At 39.5% G+C, this 19,933-nt stretch overlaps 1 protein-coding gene across 1 annotated transcript; it reads right to left on the bottom strand.

Moving 5' to 3' along the window:
• Positions 1-241: 241 nt before the first annotated feature.
• Positions 242-18,567, bottom strand: gfpt2 (glutamine-fructose-6-phosphate transaminase 2). The gene is made up of 19 exons (XM_068714635.1): positions 18,476-18,567; positions 17,319-17,426; positions 15,292-15,402; positions 15,035-15,160; positions 14,516-14,574; positions 12,704-12,838; positions 11,227-11,288; positions 9,324-9,403; positions 7,111-7,210; positions 6,546-6,709; positions 5,666-5,761; positions 5,369-5,466; positions 5,110-5,230; positions 4,756-4,913; positions 4,548-4,662; positions 4,203-4,330; positions 3,581-3,748; positions 3,314-3,475; positions 242-1,483 (listed from the first exon to the last, which is right to left on the bottom strand). Exons 1-19 carry the CDS (start codon positions 18,480-18,482, stop codon positions 1,439-1,441), a joined length of 2,043 nt encoding a protein of 680 aa, XP_068570736.1. The 5' UTR covers positions 18,483-18,567; the 3' UTR covers positions 242-1,438.
• Between the last annotated feature and the right edge of the window lie 1,366 nt (positions 18,568-19,933).

A 19,933-nucleotide genomic window follows, 5' to 3' on the forward strand; every position in this document is an offset into this window, starting at 1 on the left:
TGTCTGTCAAATCACTTTGTAGACTCTGTTTTTAAAAGGTGCTATAATATAAATAAAGTTATTATTATTATTATTAGACTGAGTGGTCATGCAGGCTCCTACCAATGAGTTACATAAATACATGAATAAGAACTATACCTGCAGCTATCATCCGCCTGTCTTACTAATACAGCATCAACATTTGATATTATGTACCACAACAAACACGGAGAAAAGAAAAATAACAGCAGCACACTTTGAATAACATGCCTTTATCTATTTATTGATTGATAATGCCTTATGTCTATAAAACACACGGTATAAAATACAATCATATTTAAAGATATTATTAAAACCCTTCTAAGCCCTTATAAAATAAAAATCAGATAAATACAGAATATTATTATTATTATAAACCCATACAAAACAAAAGTGTTATTGAAAGTCAAGGTATTATTTTTCGCTGCGTGAGTGCTCTTTTAAATATTTAGGATTATTATGATGTTTGTGTAAGGGAACAACCGCTTCAACTGATGACAAGAATAAGTATAAGGAAAATCAGGAAAAAAATGTCTCTGTTCTACCATGAACTGTCTTTGGAAACTCTAATTCTGTTAAACAGAATAGCAATACAATATATTTAAATTAAAATGAAATAACAGTAAAATGGAGCAGAAACATAACAAAAGAATCAAGTAATAATGTGAAAGTCAGATCGAGGAAGTTCCCTTCAGTAACTGCTAAATATTGATGTTATGGTCTAATGGCTCACCAGGAACAGTGATGGCATAAATGTGCAGCAAAATATATATAAAAAAGAGATTTTTATAATTTAGAGAACTCTCTAAAATAAAAGAGTTTGATTCCTACATTTCCCATTATTCAAAGAGAGGTAAGATGCCCCCAGTGGACATAATAAAACCATAAAAACACAAAGAGAATAAATCACCTCACTCATTGATTGTGTGCATGCACAATGCACATTTGGTCCCCATATTGCACAACTGTAAACACTTCAATACACCATATCAATGCCTTTCTGCTAAGTCTCTCGTATGTGTTTTTTTTGGCTCATCTCGAGAAAAGAAAAAGGCACAGCGTGTTGGTTGCTTTGGATGTGTGAATATCGTTTCATAGATTGTTCAGAGAAAGCCTCAATGGCACTGGCACGTCCTCAGCAGTGTATTAATTGGTCGGATTTGGACTTCACATTTCTCTTTTTTTTCAAAGTCATTGTACAGTATACCTCACTCTTTCATCTGTCAGTCTCTCTCACTCACATTCTTATTCCTGCACACACACATACAAAGTGCCCTACTTCACCCCTATCTCGTCACACACACACACACACACACACACACACACACACACACACACATACACATACTGAACAAATTGCACAATTGGACTGTAAATCTATGAGCCTCCTTTCTCCTCTGTTGTGCTTTGCCTACTGTAATTATTCCACGGTCACAGATTTGGCCAAGTTTCTGGGAAAGTCAACCTGCAAAAAAAGAAAGCAGTTTGTTAGAACAAATAATCTGGAGCTGTGTCACATAAAGTGCATTTGCTGTATGTTATCTACGAAGCATACGCTTCTCTTTTACGCTTAAACAAACACAAATTAACAAGCTAGAAAAGGTGGATAACAAATGTTAAAAACACGTTGAATTCTGAGCAACTGACCAGTTCCTATCCTTAAGATAAGAAAATTCACTGATTACACATGTCATAACTGTGTTAGCTATTCAAGGACATCATCCAAATTGGTGAGAGGGATTTAAGGTGAAAAGACAAGACTAACAGTTTGTAAAACCAAACCTTACAAACATTTCAACATTTCACACAAAACAAAATCCAGCAGTGGTACCGAAGCTGTGACGTCAAAGTAAAACATACTGCTCACACACACTTCTATTTAGAGTAAAAAAGAACATGAAGCGTAGTATGCCTTAGGGCGGGCTACCTTGTGATTGACAGGTCGCTATTGCTACCAGAGCCGTATACAGCGTCTCTACGGCACTCATCCACAGTCCAAATATGGTCACTTCCGTTCACTAAGATGCTGACGGACAAAACGCCAAACTTGAGGCTTCAAAACAGCAGTCCACAAACCAATGAGTAATGTCACGACGACTATTTCCACTTCTTATATACAGTCTACGGACTATTAACTCCAATGGGAGAAGTTAACTTGAACCCAGATCATGACCGATTCCTTCAAACCATAGTCATCCAAGTAAATATTGAATCCATTTTCAAAAGGAACATATCTTCCGAACATTCCAACACTAAAATGGCATTTTTCAGACAGACAAATCCAGAGAAAATGTACTTTGTTGGAGACCTTCTTCTGTCTCAGCAACATATCCTCACGAGATTTGGCAACTTAAGTTTGCAAACGCCTTAGCTAACATATTTTCATAATGCTAAATAAAAGAAAATGTGGCAGTATTTGTTTTTCTAGAGTACCATAGGTATTGTAGGTACCGGGGATCAAGGCTCAACATCCTGTCGTCTTGCGGTGGATAGAAAAATTCCCTCATAATGCTACATTGTGAACAACCAATCTCTGTTGGAGTAGACCTAGTTACGTTAGCTGTTAGCAGCCGGTGGGCAGCACAATCCTGCTTGGCTAAAAAAACAGAGCTAGCAGCTTATCTACGAAGGTTGCATTGAGCTATATTATGATGCATTCAAAGTGGAGCTTTGTAATCTGGTCTGTGCAACCACTGTACAGTATGTTAATAATTAATAAACAAGCAAGCAATAAATAGCCTCCCAGAGTCTTGTGCGGCATATAAATTACATTTCACTGACATGTTGAAATTATACTTTGATATTCATAATCATTGTTAAATTAAAAACTATTAATGTTGAGAACATTGCATGTATCTGAACTTCAGACTTAGCATATCATTAAAACTAACTAACTAAATATGCAACAATATCAAATCCATAGGCAAATAGATAGCGAAAGCAATTCATACAAGCACACAATGTTTTAGAATAAATATGCATTTAAATGTTATATTCCTAATCAGTTTGGGGTATTGATAACATTAATATGGTTATAATTTTCATAGCACAATATTGATATGTGACAATAGCTACTGACCTTTCAATATCTCATGATAATGACAATATTTGTATGATCTCCCTCATTTCTGGGGCTCAGATCAGTGATCATATTAGCAGACAAAAAGTTTGGCAGATAAAAGCCAATACTTTACAACTCAAAACAAACATTAAAGCAAAACTACTTTGACTGTTTTTCATATACAGTGAGAATTTGTACAGATAGCTTGAGTGGAAAATGGTGTCGATTACTTACATCATATCCTCGCAGGACGGCCAAGTGGAAGGACAGGAGCTGCAGGGGGATGACACTGAGGATTCCCTGCAGACAGTCCACAGTCTGCGGCAGCTCGATGGTGTGGTAGGCCATCTGACTGATCTCAGGGTCGTCCTGGCAACAAAGGATGATGGGCCGACCCTGATGGAGAGAGAGTCGCGAGCAAGAACATCAGTCAATTGTGAAAGTGTCCAGGTGTGTGTTTCAGTACCTGCAGGTCTGTAGGTTTTTTCTCCCAGGACCTACCGATCTGGCAGTGACTTGTTGAAGAGCATTCTGGCACTTGGTGTAGCAGGCGTCTTTCATGATGATCATGATGACCGGCATGTCTTTGTCTATAAGTGCCAGAGGGCCGTGCTTCAGCTCCCCGGCCAGGATGCCCTCAGAGTGCATGTAGGTGATCTCCTTGATTTTCTGGATTGGAGTGAAAACAATAAAATTAACTCAGAACATTATCCTGGATGATAACATGACACCATTTTTTATTGAACCTTTATCCAATGAGATTTTGAATCTCATTTTTAAGGAGGTTCTGGCTAGTTTAAAATGTCTCTGTAGTTCAAAGATGCATTCACCAAGATTGAAGCCAGTTCTTGGAATGCTGTGTCTAAATTGTCCGCAGGTTGCAGCTACTGATTTTGGTTTCAGTTGAGAACATAGATAAGGAAGCAATTTCTGTAATACGACCTTATAAACAACACATGTACCATTCTACGGTTGTATTAGGAGGACACATACAGCACTACCGACATTCAAACTCTGTTATGTCATCTGATGTATGTACTTTGTCTACATATTTCATGTTATTCGAGGAGAAGTGAATCTGTCAAAAGTTTTTTGACAGATTACTGTGGCGTTCTCAACTCACCAGCGCCCCCTCAAGGCAGGTGGCGTAGTGGAAACCTCGGCCCATGACCAGAAGAGACCTCTGTTCATAGAGTTCATCAGCGATAGCCTTGATCCTGTTATCCAGGGCCAACACCTTCTTTATCAGCTCTAAGAGAGTAGCATAGTATAGGATAGTAGAATATTTAGTGGTGTGGAGATGGAAGTATTTCAATAAAAGATACAGCATTGTGTTGTACAGCTTCATTTGTCAGTGTTGGTCGAACATAGTTTAGCATCTGTCAGTCTGCATTTAAAAGATACTGTGGCTCTTGTTGAGACCACGAAGGCTTTGCATTTCGAATTTTCTGGTGTTTTTCTGACTGACCGGGTAGCACCCTGAAGCCTTCGATGATCTCCATTCTTCTCGGCTGTAGGGAGAGCCTGTCCTCGCTCATCATGAGGCCAAACATGGTGAGGGCCACAAACTGACTGGTGTAGGCCTGGATCACATTCACAATGAAACACTCATATAAAACATGTCTATTTTACACATTGCCGATGCCAGATTATGAAACAGATGTTATAAACCATACTTTAGTGCTAGCCACTCCGATCTCTGGCCCAGCATTGACGTGGACTCCGCAGTCTGTTTCTCTACAAATGGAGCTGCCCACAGTGTTGGTAATACCAACTGTCAGAGCACCTTGATCCTTGCAGTAGCGTAGCGCCATTAAGGTGTCTGCTGTCTCTCCTGAGGAAGCAGAGGGAATGATATAATATGCTTACAATACAGAATTACAGCACAATAAGGCCACTGCTGGAGGTAAAACACAAAAAGATGATACAGACTTCACACAGGACCATGTTTTTGAAAAATAAAAATCCAGTAAAACTAAAAAGGTGACCTCAGAAGCCAATAATATAAGGTTTTTGTGTTTTGTTTTCACCTGACTGACTGATGAAGAAGCAAACGTCGTCTCTAAAAACAGGCGTGTTGCGGTCCAGGAAGTCGCTTGCCAGCTCCACCATGACAGACAGCTCCGTCAGCTCCTCGAGGACCTGTCTGGTCTAAAATTAAGGAAACAAAAGCAGCGATTATACTAACCGTTACTTTGTTTTTTTAACTTTAATTTGACTAATTATCACAGTCTTTCTCACAGAATGATCGTCATCATGCTTATCCTAGTTTTTGATAGCTCTACTCACAGCTACTGCAGCGTGGAAGCTAGTGCCGCAGCCAATCACAATTAGCCGTCTGCATCGTTTGATTTCTTTCAGGTGGTCCTTCAGTCCACCGAGAATCACTGAGGAAATAAGATGGTAGTTACATTAGTCTTCATTCAAATTAGACAAATAATAAGAAGGACACAACGACAAACTGCAAATCCTGCTTCCTGAATTAGTCCCTGCTAATATTGGTACAAGGGATCAGGTACCTGTTCAGGTGTCCTACATATCTTTATGTACATTGAAGGCAGGGCAGGTTTAAAGATCACCAGTCACCTGTGTTTGAGTCAAAACAAATCCGTCCTCTCATGGTGTTGACGACTGACTCCGGCTGCTCAAAGATCTCCTTCTGCATGAAGGCATCAAAGTTACCTGCAAAGAGAGGAGCGTATTTGTTCATCAAACTATATGGTCGGTACTCCTCATGGCATATGAGGACATGCAGAATGTCCCCAAGGGACAGAAGAGGGAAGTGTGTGGAGTCTGTGTTGAAAGAGGCTGAAAAACAGACAGCTGTATTTTTCTCTCAATTTCAGCCAGCAGATGGCGAGCAAGTCTACACACTAGACTCTGTAGCTCTGCATTAATGTTCTCAGCGTATTCAGTAGGAGTGGCGGAAAAATACTTTTAGGAATAAAATAAGAAGTGTATGTGTTTCTGCAGTGTTGTGGCGGACTGACCCTGTAATTTTCTTTAATTTGTCAGCAAGTGAAGAAGTCCCACCATGTTTCTAATCAGAAAGGTTTTAAGATGTTGTGTCTCAGTTTCTCGTCAAGGCTGGAGACAGACATTGTGTTGTTTAGACTAGGTAAGGACTAGATATTTTTCCTTTAACTAAACTCCATGTTACCACTGTTGTGTTGGGTCTGTTTCCCCATACTATGTTACATGCATTCATTGTTCAAGAAAACAGAAACCAGTGAGAATGTTTTGCATTCACCAAAATGAAGTCTGACCTGAAAGTACCATGTTTTATTCATCAGTAAGATTTTTTGGAAGCTGTGTTCTTAGTGTTCTTCAAAACCTCTGATTTCTTGCATGTTTAAACAATTCCCCTTTAAGCTAAACTACTTGTCTAAAATTATGTAAAATAAAAGCAACTGATTTTCCTCATATCCACCAGCTAACAAAATTATCTTTTTGACCATTATCTGACCTTTCATGATCTGTTGCAGCTCCATCTGCAGGGTCTGGATTGCCCTCACTGGGTCCTCACCATCCTGCCGTTTCACCCTGCGGATGGAGAGTTCCCCGCCGATCACCACTGCCATGTCATTATCCTCCAGGTACAGCACCTTGTTGGTGTGCTCAATGATGGCACTGTGGGTAGAGATCATAGATTGGATATAAGTAGTGGACTTAGTCACCGTGACATCACCCATTTGTTTGTATACTAGGGTTTTGAAGCTTTGAGTTTGGCATTTTGTCTGTTGCCGCCTTGTTTTTTTTTACAACCAAACGCTGAATAAGACATTTTTAGGCTACCAAAAAGGTTACTATTAACTGTCATGAACTGAAAACACATTGTGAAAGGGTTAAAGTTCTATAAGACAAAAAACGGACAATGCTGTGGTAGGGACCTGTCAATCACAAGGTAGCCCGCCCTAAAGCAGACTCTGCTTTACAGTCTATTTTACTTATAATTTGCAAAAGTGACATTAATAACATGACAAATAAGAATCTAATAATACGACACACTACACAGACAATTGGTGTCTCACCTGGCATCAGAGGCAAAGTAATACTCCACAGGCCTGCCATCCCCCACAGAGTTGATGCCGCTGGAGCAGTCGGGACGATTATGGCTGTTCTTCTCCTGGACTGGAAGAAGTCAGAGGTCAAGGGTCAGAGGTCGCACCGTGACTTTGAATGACTAAAACAATCAAGATGTGCTCATCAATTGAATTCTTCTTCTAAACTTCCAGATAGAGTCAGATCACTGCTGCTGTGAGATGGGTTTGTCATGTCGAGGAATTCAGATTTTATGTGAAGATCAGAAAACGTTCAACAGATAACATCAGTTACCACAAGACCAAATATTTACAACGATTATGATGACGAATAAATGTCCATATTGCTTTTTGTTAACACATGGACAAGACATGAAACTGATGTGAGTGACCTGGTGGCAAGCATCAGTGAATGGTATTTGTGATCTGATTTGTTCTTTATTGCTATAAATACCAATAGAAATATGACATCTGCCATCTACTCTCCAGTAAACAAAATGTTCTCTGGGATATCAACAAGACCATGATCTTATTTGGTAATTCTAGTATTTTATATATTGTTTAAACAAAAAAGATTTTTTTAAAGAAGATGTATATTGAAAGAGATATCAGTCAATAAATAAAACAATATGAAAAGAAAAGAGAGAATTGAAAGGATTTTTTTCAACCACTAAAACAACACACCCTGTACGACCCCACTGGCTCCAAACCATCTAACTCTGCCTTGAGCTTTGGACTGGTCCCACTTTACCATTAGTAATGAATAATGAGTAATAACCATATCTTCTAAGTGTACAGATAAGGCAAATGTACAAGTAGACAAAAAAGTAATTGCAAAACATCCAAGTTCTTGCTAACAATGAAAAATCCTACCAGCAGATGCTTTTCGTAACAAGCGTATATGAAACTTTGAAAGAGACATTCTGTCTCTATTGCGGGGAACTCTAGGAGTGGGAACCACATTCTGTATCCACTCTCCAGAAGAATTTCCAAAGGACCACTACACTCTGAAAATACACAAAGAAATCCCTGGCAACATTTTAGGGAAATGGCTTTCTAACAATTTTTTTTAACAGAATTATTGCACAATGGATAACAGAGTCAGAAAAAACATCTTGTACTTCTTCTACAGTTAGCCAAGAGCCTCATTATGTGGGATTTGTTACCGTACATCTGAGGAAATCAAGAGTTCGGTAATTATTACACTGTTATCCAGGGAGAAAGTAAAGATAGAAGATGCTTGTGTGATAGGATACATGTTTGAAGGCTACCGTTTATGCTTACTTTCTGCATATCTTTCTGATACAGAAATCTAGTTTCGATGACGCCCATGTTAACAGCTTGATAAACATCCATATGAGGTTATAACCTGCTTAAAGCACAGTATTAATTATAATTATAAGCACTCATAAATATCTCAAACAATTGATAACAATGATCATAAAATATAAAAAAAAAAATGTTTACGATAACTCACAAGGTCAAGTATCATAAGTACCATTAACTAAGAATATACAATATGGAAAAATTTAAGTAACTATATTATGTTACTTGACCTTTATAACATTCTCTATAATATGTTATGATTATTTTTACAACATTATGAATATTTATGCTTATAACGGCAATTATATAGTGCTATAAAGTATGTTTATAATGCACCATAGACATGGGCGTCATACTAACAAGTATAACTGTAGGCATGAGTCTGATTTAACTTATTCATCAGTGCCATAAAGCTCCATTGTTTCCACAAAACTATTAAAAACGGATCAATGAGCCACACTGTTGCACTCGGTGACATGTCCCTTCATTAAGATAAAGACGGGCAGTGTAGTTTATTTAGGGTCGATCCCACATACACCGCCAGGCTGGCTGGAAATAGTCCCAAACAAATATTTACTCCTGTTTGAGTTTGCTCTAAACTACAGTGCCCAACTGTTTTAGGAAAAGTCTTTTTTTTTTCCTTTTTTTTTAAATGAAAGTATATATTCACAACCCAATTTCAAGATTTACAACTTCAGTAAGAATGATTGGGGCTGAGAGTCAGAGAGTGTTGAGAGATGGACTAAGGCATTGTTGGTTTGGGTCTTTGCCTGCCTTATCCTTTTAAGATGTGTATAAAAGTGGTAATGGATGGTAAATTGAATATATGCTGATGAATTAAAACACTCTCTCTGCTGCTAGATAGGAACAGGGCTCACCACTGTTGTACTGGATGGGGATGTTGTCAGTCGTCAGCTCTTGCTCGCTTCGCACACCAATGAGCAATGGACTTCCTCTCCTGCCGGGACAAGTATGAAGCAGGCCGGGAGGAAGAGAGGATGAGGGAGAGAAAGTGTGGGTGAGGTGGGAGAGAGGAGAGGATTAGGCTTTGTAGACACACAACAATGTCATATACATACACTCTTAGGTGGAGCTTTGTAAAGGTTTTTTTCTTCCCTGTACCATCTCAAACTCAATCTTTGTAACATTAGTTTTTCATCCTTTTGTACCTAATCCTGAGGTTGGGTTTGTCCCTGTGCAGAAGCTCAGACATCCACTTTATTCCACGTTTCTTCAAAATGTTCTAATCTTGAACATAAAGTAAACATATCCTCAATTCGTCTACATCCCTGTGGGATTTGCTCACAGTTCCTGGACCGAGTCACTGCTTCCTCATTGGCTAGTGATTCCATGTGGTCTTCCCCTATTGGCAGTGGAGGCAGAAAAGGTGCAACCACATCTAGATGTAGAAAGGTGAGGGAGGAGGGTTTTGAGGAGACTAACTTGAAATAAATGAAACCTTTACACAATCATCTAGTGACCATAGTGCAAACAGTATATGGAAAGAAAACCACTTCATGGCCAAGATTTATTATGAGTTAGTTATTATGACAGAAAACTCTTGAGAAACCACGTCCAAAGGGCCTCTCTTTATGTCTTGTCTTTCTCTGTCTTGAACTCTCTTTTCTCTCTGATAGCCCTTCTCTGGGGCTCGGCTACGCTGACGTAAGATCACTGGTTGTTTTAAGGGGCGTGGGGCTTGGAAAGGGAACGCCTGCAAACAGAAACATGAGGTCGCTATCCAATACAATATTTACCCTGAGGGAGAGATGGGAAGGAGGGACGCAAAGGGATGGAAGAAAATGAAAGAGTAAGTAAGAGAAAGACAGCTGGGGCAGAAAGAAAGAGAAAGGAAGAACAATAGATTGAGAGAAAGTTAAAGAAAGCGAATCTGAGAAGAAGAGAGTAAAAGTCTTGCCGGGAGGTTGAAACTTGGCGACAAAGGGTGGGTTGAGACTAACATCACTTCATAATTACAAAAATCCCCTCATCCCTCCATTCTGGGAAACAATGCTGACTATTCAACAACCCCCAAAAATGCATTGAGTAAGCCAAAGCTGTGCAATATACTGATATCAGAATCTTTTCTCCAGAAACTACAAGCACATAATAGACAGATGAGATGCTACAGTTTGTCATACACCATAAGTAACAGCCCACTTATCTCTGCTCACTTTGTTGCCCATTTGCCCTGTGCCTGTTTCAATCTCTCACTCCCATGCTCCAGCAATCTTCCTCTCCCCTGATCCATGACAGCTCAACTGAACCAGGAAAAGTATAAGTCAAAAATAAAATGGTGTCAAGTGATTAACCTTGAGTCTTTCAAGTTTCTGGCAGGAGCATTTCCCGGCAGCAGTAACAGGAAACTCACTAGTCTCTTCGTTAATGAGTCACAGAGAGGCCGTCGTAGAGGCAGCAGCCCAGAGGCCAGAGGCCCAGGAGGAAGAGGGAGAACCTGAATTGAACCTCTGCCTGAGTCTTAAGATGCACACAGCACTGACACATGCAGGCGGACGGGATTTTCCACACATTCACGCAGAAAATATCTCTATTTTCCATCATCATACGTTATGGCTGTTCCATAACAGTCATAACATGTCACATGTAATAGATTTTATCTAAGATAAGCCACAATGACTGAATAAAGTCTCCTCAAATCATATTTGGGATTGCTTCATTCATGTAATAACAGGGATGACTCATCTCCAATGAGTCTGGCTCACTGCTCACATGTCAGAAATGTCAGTGCAGTGTGTGGGTGTGTTTATGTGTGTTACTAACCTGGTGGACACAGCCTCTGAAGGGAAATGACGGCTTTTAAACACCAGAGCGAAGGCCCCCTCCTGAGACAGAAAGGAAATACTGAGTTTACATTGGCTTTATGAAAGACTGAAATGCATAAACGTGGAAGTAGACTGAGGAGAAACAATATAATAGAAAAATAAAAACATAAAGACAAAGTTTGTTGTGTATTCCTGGAAAGCATGTAACCTTTAAGAGAAACATTTTCGGGACACAAACAAATGTCTCTTTGGGCCCTGTGGGGTTTGGCAGTTGTGGTAAGTAGTGGCGCACGGGGGGGGGGGGGGGTTAAGAGAAATAAGACCTCTATTGTACAACATCAGCTGTGTTTCGAAAGCACTCACTGCAATGCTGCCTGCGGTGGTTAGAGGCAGAACTGGCTTGGAGTATGTTTGTGTGGTGTTGAGAAAAAGGAGACGAGGGGAGGGTGTTGTGGTTGTGACGCTGTTATCTGGTTCCCATTACTCCGAATCCAAAATGGCTGCTTGTGCCTCCCCTGTTCTTCCAAGGAGAGAGAACCCACTCCAAAAAAAAGTGTGAAGCTCTGAAGCATGAAAGTCACACAATGAAGCAGAGAGGCTTGACCCATCTCACCCGAAAAAAATCTGTGTCTGCTACTGATTTTGTGATGGAGTACATTGTTTTAATGGAAAGGAAATGCAAGCACACATTTTAGAATGAGCAAATGAGTGTGTGAGTGTCGATGAATGGTTAATGAGATATTTTATGACACTAAGCTACAGGATTTTATTCTTCATATCAGGAAGCTGGTTCTAAAAATGTCCATCCCTTAAAGTAGAGCTGAAGTAAAAAAGCCAAGACACTGTGATGTGTCTCACTGGCAGTGGTGGAAGAAGTACTGAAATCTTTTACTTAAATGAGAGTAGAAATACCACAGTCTCAGAATACTCAATTACTTGTACAAGTCCTATATTAAAAATGTTATTTATGTACAAGTACGAAAGTATTATCAGCAAAATGAACTCAAAAAGTCAAAGCGGCTCCTTTCACAGTGTTATGTTATTATGAAATATGACATTGTTCTGTTTTTATCACTGATGAATACATGAAAGAGCATGTTAATGTTGAGGTTTGCCAATGTGGAGCCAATTTGAGATATTTTAGAGATTAGATTAGTAGTATGGTATTGCATCACATCATATAAGCATATCTTATGTAAATGTTTGGAGAGAAAAGTACAATATATCCCTCTGCAATGTAGTGTAGAGTAGAATTATAAAGTGGCATAACATGATAATACTCAAGTAAAGTATGTCAAAATACTTAAGTAAAATAACTTACTTAGATTACATTACTGCTCACTGGCAAAAGAAAGAACTAGAAGCAAATATCTTGTAATATCACAACAAAACAAAGATTAGCATGCTAATGCTAGCCGTTATTGTGGCAGCAGTCAGTGTTGTAAATTACGTGTTGCTGTGTGTGAGCTACTCACCAGCTGCTTAATAACCCTCTCTACCAGGGTGGAGAAGTTGATGTTGTCATTCTCTCGGTTGTCGTAAACATATTTGGTCAATTTCGGGATCACCTCTGTGTCCGTCTCTGACTCAAACTCGTATCCTTTGTTGATCTGAGGAAGGTACAGTTTATATGAAAACAAACATAAACAACGTGAGCATAAACTGTCAGTCATCCTGCAAGATCAGACTGCAGCAGGTCTTTCATGAATACCATCTATATTTAATTCTGTTCACTTTTTATAATATATAGATATAACATAACTTAACATAATGTAATATAAATATCACTAAACAAAGGTAAAAGCCTCCAGATTTTCATTCTGCATGTCGCTGATTGAAATTATATTCAAACAAGAAACCATCTTGCGATTGGGATCACCCCACTCGCAACATAAAAACAAGCCAGAGGCGTAAAGTGGGGGGCGTCAATCCCCAATTCCTACCCCCCTGCTTCCGGCTCCCTCAAACATCTTTGAACTCTACCTTCCCTTTGATCTCAACTACATACCTGTCAAGTTTCGTGACAGCATCTTGCAAAGTCATGAGGCCAGAAAAGTAATCACCTGGCAAAGAACTCAAAACCACCTTTCTTGTAGTTCCTGTACAACAGGTATGACTCACACACAGACTCAAAAAGGGGAACAAAAATACCAGCGTTGCTGTCGTGGCTGTATGCTACAGCAAATATTTGTATTCACATTGCTGTGATATTTTTTTTGGTTATTTTTTTTTTCACTACTTGCCTACATAGAAGTTTTTCCTCTTCTTTACATGTATCTGTTCAGCTTCGTTGGCCTTGTCTCTAGCTGTTATTACTATTTCTGTGTGAGTACATTGAGAGAGATGCAAAACACTGGAGTCAAATTACTTAAATTTGTATTCAGAGTCACACTTGTGACGTTGTCTCACAACAATGTTGTGTGTCAACAACTAGCTACTTAAAGGTCCAGTGTGTAGGATTTGGCTACCTCTAGTGGAGAGGTTGCAGATTGCAACAAACTGAAACTTCTCCCGGGTGTCAAGCCTGTAGGAGAACTACAGTGGCTCACGCGAAAATGCAAAAACATGAATGGCCCTGGCTTTTTTAGCTTGTCCGTTCTGGGCTACTGGCAGTGGATAGCGGACTCCGTGAAGAGGACCTACTCTGTGTGTAGATACAAACGGTGGACCAGGTAAGATCTCCAATGCTTTATTTTCTAAAGTGATTCAATTACACACTAAAGTTGCATGGGCTGATTAATTAATTTCACTTAATGTTTTGAGTGAAATTCTTTATTTGTTTTATCAATGCTTCTTGTATGTATTGTATGTACTTACCAGTCAGGTTTGACTTTTGCCCAAGTACAATGTGGCAACAAGTCACTCCTTAGTTAATGAGTAATACTGAATAATGTTGCCTCAATAGAGAGCTCTAGTGCTGACAGCTGAAGGGATTTATAAACAAAAGAAAAGTCTTATATAATCAGTTTTCAGTGTATTTATTTTATGAAATTAACTTATTTGAAAAACTATGCTTGCAGTGGTTGCCTAAGCAGCAGACAGAGTGACTTTTACAAACCCAGCTGAACAAACAAATCATATGCCTAACCTGTAAACAGAACAACATGGCAAACAGTGCCACGTTAGTCTTCATGGTTCATTTGAGGGATGTTGTGCTTTTCAAAAAGACGGTGACGGAGCTGCTTTCCACTGAGCAGCAAGACACAGGGCGGGTCTGAGATGGCACTGAACAGCATTGAAACTCAGTTGTGCGTACAAAAGAATTTCCTGACGTTAAGTGTACTTACCAGGTACGCCTTCAGCTCTTTGTAGTTGGTGATGATGCCATTGTGGATGACGACAAACTCTGAGAAAAGAAAACGTCAGCGAGAGTGAACAGAAGGACTGAAGGTCAAAATCTAGTAGTACATTATAGACACGACTATGAACACAGTGCACTAATGACAAAGAGATAGGTGTATATTTGGCTAGAACAGAAGGTATGTAATATTAAGGTATCTTCACGGTTTATTTTAATGATCTGCTGAGATAGGCTGGATGACAATGAAGTCACTCAAAACATGATCTGAACAGTCACAGCAAAAAAAAAAGGTCAGAGTTTTCCTGTTTTTCCTGATTATCGAATGACTCTCCTGTGTTTCACTGAAATTTCTACAGTAAGTTTTGCATAGATTTACATGAATAATAATAATAATGCATTTTATTTGTAATGCACTTTTCATTCAGAGAATCTCAGAGTGCCACATGAATTTATACTGTACACTGTACTGTGTATGTGAGCATGACAGAATATTAGCACATATTACCGTTTTCCTTGTCGGAGCGATGAGGGTGGCTGTTGACAGGGCTGGGCTCTCCGTGTGTGGCCCAGCGAGTGTGAGCGATGCCAAAGTGTGTGTACAGCTCCTCATCCAGGTCCAGTGAGTCTTTCTCTGAAAAAAAGCCCGACACCAATCACTTTACTGACATGAACTTGAACAGACTTGCAGGGACATTCAAAAGCAGTCATCAAAATTCAAACATTAGAAACCACCAAGGACAATATGACCCTGCATGAACTCACTGTAAAGCTCTTCATCCAGAGCCTTGACCTTCCCCTTCGTCTTGATTATGCAGATAGTGTTGTTGTTGTTGTTATCAGTGGCCGTCTTCTTAGGACCATCCACAGCGATGCCTGCAAACAGACAGGAGGGGAATGAAATAGATACTTTTGGAGCAAGAAAGCGCACAGATTCAAAGCCTTTTATATATTAGTGACGAGAGGTTGAATGTAACTTCATCATGAAAGAATACAGATGAATAGGTTATGAGTAGTGACAAAGGAATTAATCTGTTGCCGTATTATTTGTTGTGGGTGTGTCTGTGAAAGTGGACAAACCAGCCATTAAAGGACATCTTAGTTGTGTGGCTTCACTTTACTCAAATAAGATTTAAAAACACAAAGTGTGTGTGTGTGTGTGTGTGTGTGTGTGTGTGTGTGTGTGTGTGTGTGTGTGTTTGTTTGAAATATTTTAATGAAGAACTGTCAGTTTATTGGTATAGCCTAATCTCATTGTTCTACTTGTGCTAATAATGCAAATCTGCTACGTGTGAGTTTGCTGCTTGATAGCGAATGCTGCCTAAACGCGGTTAAAGGTTGGCCTGTGTAATTGTCGCATTGAATAAACACAGGCAATGCAATTCTGCGTACCAAAACGTCAGCTTGTTCGATTAAGCAACTTTAATAATGAAAATTGAGTCAAGGAAGTTGAGAGTCGGAAACAGAGGCAGCTCGCCTTCAAAGTAAAAGTTGCACGTTTTCAAACACGTCAGCTACAGCGATCAATTTCAGGAGAGCTAAATTAAATAAATAAACAAATAGCCTAAATAATGAACATAATATATAACTGTTATTAAGTCATATTTCTGCCACTTTCCCACGATTGATCGTGAATAAATTTGGCATTGGGCTCGGACACTGAATTATCTGTATATAATGATTCATTATATCATCAATTCATGTATTTATTTAGACATGCGTTGAGTTTGACTGTAGAAAGAGTTGGCATTGAAGTTTGACTTTATTGCTGGCTCTGTTGTCAAGCTATAAGATTAAAAAATTAAGTTGTGCAATCATTTTATGAGAGAGATATTAGATCTGCTGGTTCTTTGACCTCAGTATTTGTCCCCAAATGCATGTGTCAAAGCTTGTCAAAGCACAACAAGATTCATGCTATATAGTCATTTAAAATTAATAGTATATCATTTAAAAATGATTATCCAGAGGAATATAATGCAAAAAGAGTTGTATTTATTCATTTATTTTATTCTATGCAGAATAGTTAAAAGTGCGATAAGTAAATAAACTTGAAGGATCTTATGTTGGATAGCTGGCATTACAGCCATGCAATAAAGTCAAAGTTCAATGTAAATCACCTTTTTCTACAGTCAGACTCAACACATGTCTCAACAGTACAGCCTGAAACATTCTCCCAAATAGTTTAAGAAGGCTTTATTTAAATACATGAATTTATAATATAATGAATCATCACACACAGATAATTCAGTGTTCGAGGCCAATGCCAAATTTATTTACAATCAGTCGTGGGAAAGTGGCAGACAGTTATAAATTATGTTCATTATTTAGGCAATTTGTTTATTTATTTAATTTAGCTCTCCTAAAATCTGCCTCTGTTTCCGACTCCAAGAATTTACATTATTAGATCAATGAAATTAGCCAATAAACTGAAATGTTTTCATTATACAAAGTGAACAATGGCAAATTAATTATACTTAATGCAAGTGATTGGTAGGTTTTGGCTGTTATATCTTTTGCTTCATTTCAGTCCAACAAGGTACAATTTTGCTGACTGTCAAGTAATATGTGTGATATCATAGTGATTCAACTCCAAATCATCTACATTTCTAGCAGATTGTGTTTCTTAATGATTGGAATGCTGACAAATATTGCCCAGATTTCATTTTTTAAAGTATGTGACACGCAGGTGCTGCCATGAAGTAGGCTACTGTGAGCTTTTGTGCATAGTGTGGGTGTGTGTGTGTGTTTGTGTGTGTAGGTGTGTGGCGACGCTGTGAGGCCGAGTGTCTTACCTGCTGAATCGTACCCTCTGTACTCCAGTCTCAGCAGACCCTTCACCAGCGTCTCAAATATCTCCTTTCTGGTGCGAGTCACTCGGTAATTCAGGTAGGCAAAGATCCCTTTTAGAAAGGGAGAGAGAGATTAATAGAACTGAAACCTTGAAGTTAACACAAATGCAAAGAGCACAGTTGCGTCTTTGGATATAAGTCTGTAAGGACACATTTACAATGTAGGATGGCCCTATTGGTACAAGTTGTCAATAGATGACATCAATATCCACCTTTTTAAGATGATTGAGGAGGAGCATGAGGAGGTCAACTAATAGCTTCTGTGCTATTTTTTAAAGTCTGCATAACCTTCACCTTACACTAATATGTTTGGGAAGGACAAGAACGCACAAACGGCTGTATGTGAGAGCAGAAATGGCTTCTTATTACATTTAATAACATGAGTCGGTCAAGCTCTTGCATCTTCATTCAATGAAAACTACTTTGTTGTATGTGTGTGTGTGTGTGTGTGTGTGTGTGTGTGTGTGTGTGTGTATGTGCGTAGGCATTTTCCGGGAAGCTGTCCTCCCTCAAGCACACAGCTGAGCATTGACGGACGCACATTGCGCTCAGTGTTGGAGCAGCCAGGTAGGCAGGCTGCTGTAGACACCGGGAAAGTGCGAAGTGCCGTTAAAAGATTGACTTTCGGCTGTAAACGTCGCCGCTCGAGAGTGTTACACGTGAGGCTAACTGCTTCACATTAGGTGGCGCTTTGGATGCGCGTCACCATACGAACGCAAGATAATGGATATGATTTCAGAATGTTAAAGTACCGGTACGACTTGCCTGTCAACGTTCATGAGTGGAAACACTGACACGTCGCAGCTGCGCGTAACGCGTCTCAGAAATCCACACGGATCGGAAAACAGAGCCGTCTATCCGGCTGTTTCAGTTCAGAATTCATAAATTCACCATGACTATCACATGATGGGACAACTTCACCAGACCAAATGTATGATATGATAACTTGTATTCCTCGTTTCACCACATCACGCGCACAGAATTGGTGTCAGAGAGCTGGACACTGCGGGAACCCGTCAAGGCAATTTCCGTGCGTAAAGACATTTAAATTCCTTCCAACAAGTTTCGAAACACATTTACTCGATATAAAGGAAACTTACCACACATGACTAAAGCTTTGCCTTCGCTGCTGGACACCTTTTCTGAGAGACAACGACTTGTAGTTTTCCTGTTGGAGTGATGCTTCTGCCTCTGCTCTGTTGAATCAACAATGAATGCACACGCCCACTATTCATTTAAATTATGTTTCCTGGAGAGGCAGCGGCCCCGCCTCCCCTGCCCTGACAACATCGTCACCACTTCACCTGTCACCTGTTGACAGGCCCCTATAAACTCTATTAATTGGCGACCTGTCTGTTAACGTCAGCAGTATTCAAGAAAGAGTTTGTCCTGTTTCATTGAGGAGATGGTTCACCTTTCACATCTGTCAGCTTGACATGTGTATAACTGTTTTCACCTTGTAAATCTGTGTTTGAGCCAACATGGCAACATGTTATCCTGGGGACACTATTCTGTTGTAGGAACTGAGGGACTTGCAAGATGCAGTCATAAAACTTTACAGGTGTGTAGTTGAGATCAAAATGAAGGCAGAAATCGAAGATAGGCCCCGGAAGTAATGGGGGACAAAGTTGGCCCCCCGACTTTACGCCCATGGACCAATGTGGCATCTTGGCTGATCCCATCGCAAGATGGCTTCTAGTTTCTTTCTTCAAGGCTTGGCCCAGACTTCTCTCAGGCCCAACCCTTAATTAAAGCGGTGAATGACAAACCACACTACAGGAAACAAGTATCATAATAATGAGGAACATAACTATCTTGTGTCCTACTACGCATGAAGATGTTATTGTATGCCCAGTTACTTTTGATTTGACCGATCTGCTGCTCTGTACAATTGCACATAACAAATGCAACTATGTCTAGCAATTGTATTTGTGTGAAACCTGTTGTCCTTTATTGTATTCCAAAGAATCTTTAGATGCAGAAGCCAGTTACTTTGCATTGGTATAGGTGTGGTCATGATGTGATCTTGTTAAATAACAATTGACAAATGCTTCACATATTTGTACTCCTAGTGATGAGGACCTGATGCCAAACAAAGCTCAGAGCCATAAGGAGTGACATAATCTCATCAACGACATATTAACTGCTTTGTATTAGACACACCTTTTAAATAACATAAACTGAGTCATCTATCGCCTCTTATGCTCCTATCCTGCCTGGTTAATTCACATCGCTTCCTCATCATCTCTGAATGTCTCCTGGACTCTGGAACATTTGTAAATTGAATAGCCTGTGTAGTTAGATGGAAAAGCTTTTTATGTTCATCTTGATATGAAAGTATTATTCTATTGTCTATCCTCTGAAATGAATACCAGAAGTCACAATTTAATAGAGGCCCCAGGTACAAGGTACACAGGTGACAACAGTAGTGATGGTCTGGTGAAATGCCAGGTCACATTTAAATTACACAAACAGAGATGACAAAACCACTAATTTGACAACTGCTTCAGCACTTTAGTTGTATTACCAGGTCACCGAACCACAAGTCCAATGGAAAC

Source organism: Cebidichthys violaceus, unplaced genomic scaffold (assembly GCF_023349555.1).
Source record: "Cebidichthys violaceus isolate CVI_PGR_0920_01 unplaced genomic scaffold, fCebVio1.0.p SCAF_2, whole genome shotgun sequence".
NCBI classification, from domain to species: domain Eukaryota; kingdom Metazoa; phylum Chordata; class Actinopteri; order Perciformes; family Stichaeidae; genus Cebidichthys; species Cebidichthys violaceus.